General features: G+C 42.5%; 1 protein-coding gene across 1 annotated transcript; it reads left to right on the forward strand.

Annotated features, from left to right (window-relative positions):
• The first annotated feature begins 493 nt into the window (after nt 1–493).
• LOC141588555 (uncharacterized) lies at nt 494–1,152 on the forward strand. The gene is made up of 2 exons (XM_074409991.1): nt 494–637; nt 742–1,152. The coding sequence occupies exons 1-2, from the start codon at nt 494–496 to the stop codon at nt 1,150–1,152; spliced, it is 555 nt and encodes a 184-aa protein (XP_074266092.1).
• Nucleotides 1,153–6,435: the final 5,283 nt, after the last annotated feature.

Consider the following 6,435-nt stretch of genomic DNA (forward strand, 5'->3'; position numbering starts at 1 on the left):
AAATGAGGATCGAGGAATTGGAACGATTCTTTGATGATGTCAAATATGTTCATCTTCCAAGATATGAAAATCAATTTGCCGATGTATTATCAAAATTGGCAGCCTTAATCAATATTCCCGAGCATATGGATAGTATGCCTATTTGTGTGGAAATGAGATCTGCACCGTCATATGTGAACGCAATTGACAATCCCTAGGAAAGTGAAACCGATCTTTGGTATACCGTCATCTTGAAATACAAAGAGACGGGAGAATACCCTTCAGACCTCGACACACGAGGAAAGAGGTCCCTTCGAATGTTGGCGGTCTAATTTATCAAGACCAATGACGAGCAGTTATATAAAAAGACCGCCCAAGGAGTTCTTTTACGATGTATCGATAAATAAACTTCCGAGAAGGTTATGGAAGAAGTCCATGACGGAGAATGTGGGCCACACATGAAAACACACATGTTAGTCCGGAAGTCATGAGATTGGGTTAGTATTGGACCACGATGGAAGCAGACTGTCGGAAATATGTTAGGCACTGTCATAATTGCCAAATTTTCGCGAATGTCCAACATGTACCTCCTTCGATGTTGTACACTATGACATCTCCCTGGCCATTTTCAACTTGGGGAATCGACATAATTGGAAAGGTAAATCCTTCCGGAACGGGAGGACATTGCTACATGGGGTCCCACACGAGTTCATAAGTGACCGTGGTACCCATTTTCAAGCTGAAACCGAACTTATACTTCAGAAGTATAAGATCAAACATCACAAATCATCACCTTATCGCCCACAGAAAAATGGTGCGGTAGAAGCTTCCAACAAGACTGTTGCAACTATTCTAAGGAAGATGATCGATAATTATCGGGAATGGCCTGAGAAGATACCCTTTGTATTATGGGGGTATAGGACTTCAATAAGGACAGCAACGGGGGCAACCCCATATTATTTGGTGTACGAGATGGAAGCGGTTCAACCAGTCGAGTTAGAAATACCGTCTCTAAGAATCCTACTTGAAAGTGAGGTCCCAGAAGCGGATTGGGTCCAAGCCCGATATAATTCTCTAGTAACGCTCGATGAGCGCCGTTTAAATGCCTTATATCATGTACAACTCTACCAGAAGAGGATAGAGATGGCCTTTAACAAGAAGGTCAAACCCTGAGGAATCAAAGAAGGAGATTTGGTCTTGAAATCCGTGCGTGCATTGCTACCGGTAGACCCGAGGGGTAAATTCAAACAAAATTGGGCCGGCCCATATTTGGTCAAAAAGATTTTGTCGGGTGGAGCCGTTCGATTGATAGATCTGGATGGGAACGATTTTGCAAACCCAACAAACTTAGTTCAACTGAAGAAGTACTACCCTTGAAAAGGGACCTCATTCTCAAATGTTATGAAATAATATTTGAAATTGCAATGCATTTAGAATAAATCATAAGTTGTCGGTATTTGCCGACACTGCACTAAATACCTTTGTAACCAGAACTACGGACTCGGTTTGATTCTGCGCAAGCAGATACGTACGCAAATCATGAAAAGAATACAACCGAAACATCAATTTGGCGACTCCGCTGGGGATATTGGCATCTATAGAAATCCCGACCAACACCCGATGATGATAGAACGACATGTACATAACTGTTTGACCTAGTCATTATTCCGTGCTCATTTTCGATGTAGAATGGGCGTTATCGACGAGGAATTTAATCAATTTAATTGAAATTTAAATTAGTTTTCATATTTCAAATGAATTCATTTTATTTTACCTTAATTTGAATTTATTTACCCATATTTATTTATTTTTATTGAAATTAAAATAAATATTATTTTTTTTGGCATTTAGTTTATTTTGATTTGAAAAATCATTTTAAATTGCATTTTAAATCTAGATTAGAAAAACTCGAGTTTCGTTACGATCTCTAGCTCGAAGCAGCTCGATTTGGAGCTCGATTTTGACCTCATTTTGATCCGATTTTCAGAAAGATTTAAACCCATTTTCATCTACAGAGAGTCTACTTTTCAAATATCTTTGCTCGCAACCCAACCTACCTTTTTTAGGCCACCTTAGACCTCCCATCGACACAACTACCCAAATCAAGCCCGAGCCTCGACCTTTGCTCACTTACGGTCGGATCGACCTACCCTGGGCCTCGAAGCTCGAGCTCGAACAAACACCTATCCAAAATAGACACTCAAGCCTACCCACTAAGCCTTATCTAGTTAAAAATATCAGTCAAATACTGCTCCTAATTCATTGCCAAAACCGTGAATTACAACTTCTATGAAGTTGTTATTCTTCCTTCTATAAATTCAATCCAAACCTTTACATCCCATCATTTCCCCTTGGCCATTCATGACATGGGGAATGGATATCATGGGCCTTCTACCTAGAGCCCAAGGAAACAGACTGTGGATGCTAGCAATGACAGACTATTTTCTAAAGTGGATAGAGGCAGAAGCATTCACCGAGGTAAACGATAAGCAAGTCATTTCTTTTATCAAACATAACATTCTTTACAGGTTTGGTATCCTATCAGAAATCATATGTGACAATGGGTCATAATTTGTGTCAAACGACGCGGAGGGATACTGTGCCAGATGGAACATCTCACTAAAGAAGTCAGCACTTAGGACTCCCAAGTCCAACAAGCAAGCTTAGTCCAGCAATAAAATCATTATGAACAATTGAGAAGGAGGTTAGAGGAGTAAGGAGGAAAGTGGGCAGATGAGTTGCCACTAGTACTATGGTCAGACAGAACTACACCAAAGATGGCAACAGCCCAAACACCCTTCAGCCTGGTGTTTGGGGCAGAAGTTGTAATTCCATCAAAAGTTCAACCCACAGGTATGGTTGTATGACAGGAGAACTGAACAATGCAGAGATGGTCATGAGCCTGGACACGGTAGATGAGCTGTGAGCAAGCGCGAAGATACGTCTGGCTGCCTACAAACAGTCTGTCGCCAAAAGCTACAACAAGAACGTAAAAATCAGGCTCCTAGAGGTAGGAGACCTGGTTCTCCGCGAGGTGTTCCAAAACACCAGGAATCACAAAGCAGGCAAATTCGCCTATAAATGGGAAGGACCATACCAGGTCGAAGGCGTTGTTGGCCATAGGGCGTATAGATTGATGATCATGGATGGTCACATAATACACAAACTATGGAACATACTTCACATGAAGTGGTATAACTTTTGATAACAAGTAGAATTTAGTGTACATAGTTTGTATAAAAAAAACCCTAAAAAAACGGTAGTAGGCATACTGCCGACTTTTATTTCACTTCTTTTTTGTTTGTTTACATTTCTTCAAACTTAAAACTACTATTGGAGCCGTGTGGTCTGTAGCTTCCTGGGACAATGGCTGTCTTAAACCCAATGAGATAGCGCCCGATACTTCACATTGTTCTAGTAGATTTTCTTTATTTTGGGCTCTTTTGAAAATACCACTTTATACTCTAATATCTATGGTACGTTGAAAGTGTCGCCAGTGGGACTGCCAACTGTGAACGCGGGGTGACAAGGCACATGTCATTCCAACATGCCTAACCTAATTCTCCAATAGGAGTACCCTCACCAGGCGGCTTGTGGAACATACGAAGGGGAGCTTGGCCGACAGCTCAAAGCTCACGCAACTACCCCGGATACCACCCCCAAAGATATCTATCGGCACCGAGTACTCGACTAAGTCAGGGCCCTATCATGCATGCACAAATACAAGGAGCGCAGGGATCTCTGAGCAACCAGGATCCTGCAACGTTCCACTGGTCCTAGAATGACGATAAACTTGCCTAAGGTACGCCCCTGTTGGCTTTAAATGTGATGAATACACCCTCCGTCATGAACAAGGTTAAGTAGTCAAAACGCGGCATACGTCTAAAGCAGCCTCCTAGGCTGACACGATAGCTAGCTAAGTCTAAATCAGCCTTCACAGGCTGACACGACATGTCTAAATCAACTCCTAGGTTGACACGACCACCTCCAATCAGAACGCGGCATATGACCAAATCAGCTCCTTAGGCTGACACGACATCTAGCTAAGTCTAAATCAGCCTTTTCAGGATGACACGACAGGTCTAAATCAACCTCCTAGGTTGACACGACCACTACCAACGTAAATCAGCTTTTGGGGTGACACAACAGCTCCCAGAGCTAAGTTTGACCACCTGATATGTGACTAAGTCTATAAAATCAACAAATAAGTCATGTCATGAGTAAAAAGATGACTTGCCAAAACCGGGCAAGGATCATTTCAAAATAGGAACAGACGTGCCACCAAGGCAAGCATGACCCCGAGTTCAAACAACGCCACCACGGCGCAAACCACAAAATAAAAATTGTTTTAAAAACACTTCAAGTCTGCGTCATCACAGGGCCAGACAACCAATCATGAACAACTTAAAATATTTTTAACTAAAGGTCAGGTCAATGACCTCCCTCTCAGACGCCTCTCTGCATCTTCCTGCTGACTTCCCTTTTCATGTACAGGACCAGATGGCACCTTTCCATCTCCAGCAGCCTCCTGGACCTCCACAGCAATGGCAACTTCTTGTAAGGAGCTAGCCTCCTCAGTAGCTGCCTCCTCCATCATTGGGAGGGAATTCACCTCGCCAACCTCAGGCATCAGTACACTCAAGTCAGGCTGAACAGGATAGAGGGTCTTCAGCTGTCTCTCTTCCTCCTCTATGGATTGAAGGGTAGCAGTCTCAGCCAGCGCAGCACACATTCCACTGATCTTACCCCGTCAGGTAACATAAGCAACAATATTGGTGGCATGGGAGATTAGCTCGTTGATCTTTTCATCAGAGCGCTTGAGGGCATCAGAACATATATTGCACACTTCTTGAGTGTGTGCTAGCTGGTCATCTTTCTCCTTCAGCCTCTTCTTAGCACCAGACAGCTAAGTTTTTAGCTCTGTCACGCGCTCTCTCAGATTAAGGCGATGCTGCTCCAGACCGGTGATAGTTCCAGAAAGCTCTTGATTCTTCTCATGGGTCGCCTGGCTGGTGGTCTGGACCACGTTGCTCATCTTCCTATTATAGAGAGCTGACTGAAAGGCCTGTTGATGGAGGGAAAGGTTAACAAAATTGACACAAAAAAGTACGGGCAGATAAAAAACAACAGGAAGACAGACATACCATAAAAGCGCTATGCACGTCGTTCTCAGCCATCTCCTCAGGGGAGAACTCCTTGAACACCTCCACCAGTGAAGAAAAGAGGAGCTGATCCATCACCGGCCAATAGGGCACCTAATCTAGATTCCCAAAACCTTCGGGAAAATGGGTTGTAATGCCGCCGCCAGCAGCAGCAAGGCTCGCTAGAGGAGTAGGAGGATGACGTCACAGAGGGCTAACCTCCAGAGGCTCAGAAGCAGGACGAGCAGTAACTAGATTGTGTATATCAAAGTTCGTGAATTATGGTGGTGTTTTGATGTGGTTTCAAAGGTTTTTTCGAAGCTAGGCAAGAGCACTCTATTTTTATGCTGTGGTTCAGTCAAGGTTGAAGATGAAGATTGTCTTATTGTTTTTTTGGGTTGTAAGGCTATGGTAGGCTTTGTATATCATTCGTTTCTTATGGTAGATGACAATGAAAGCTTATAGGCTTTGGGTTGCTAGGGCTTTAGGTTTAAGAGAATACGAAACTTGCACCTTCGATTTTTAGAACTATCTTGTGCTCTATCTTTCACACGATTATCTCTATATTTTTGGTGATTTTCTGGCTGGCTGTGGAATTTAGGGAATATAAGTTGAAGGCTTGGAGAGCAAGGTGTCAGTGGGTGTGATTGGAGGGCAAGAAAAGAGCTCCAAACCGAGCTCAAAAACACGATATGCAGAGGGTGTGAGAGTTGCTTGTTGCGGGTCTATTTTGGCTGGGTTTAGGAAGAGCTTTCGCTGGGTTGAGGGGGATTTGAACACTGGATCATAGGGGAAGGTATTGGTGATGGTTCGCTGTCAAGCACATTTATACCCAACTACTAGCATAGCAAGCAAGTCGGGGTTGAACCCAAAGGACGGGGGTACTCAAATTGTTCAATCTAATTGTAGTTGCACTAGATTTGTCACAATTCATTTGAGTTGGTGATTCTAAAATAACGAAAACATTTAAAAGCAATGAAAGGAAAACAAGTAATAAAAACAAGGAAGGAATAATAAAACAAGCCATATAGAGAGTACTACTCACATCCTATATGAAACTCGTCATGAAGGGAGAAAAGAATGAAAGGGTTAAAAATGGTTAGAGATAGAGAGAGTTGCGAAAAAAGAGCGATAAACCCTAAACCCTAAAAATCAAACAAAAATCCCTAATTTTTCCATCCAAAATCAAAACATGTCAATTAATTGTTCAGATGTTGAACAATTTCCTCCTCTAGTCTCTTCTATATCTAAACAAAGTACTAATACTACAAAAAAATCTGTATCTGATGTTCCAGTGGGTACTGCTATTATTGGA

This window comes from Silene latifolia, chromosome 6 (genome assembly GCF_048544455.1).
Source record: "Silene latifolia isolate original U9 population chromosome 6, ASM4854445v1, whole genome shotgun sequence".
Lineage (NCBI taxonomy): Eukaryota > Viridiplantae > Streptophyta > Magnoliopsida > Caryophyllales > Caryophyllaceae > Silene > Silene latifolia.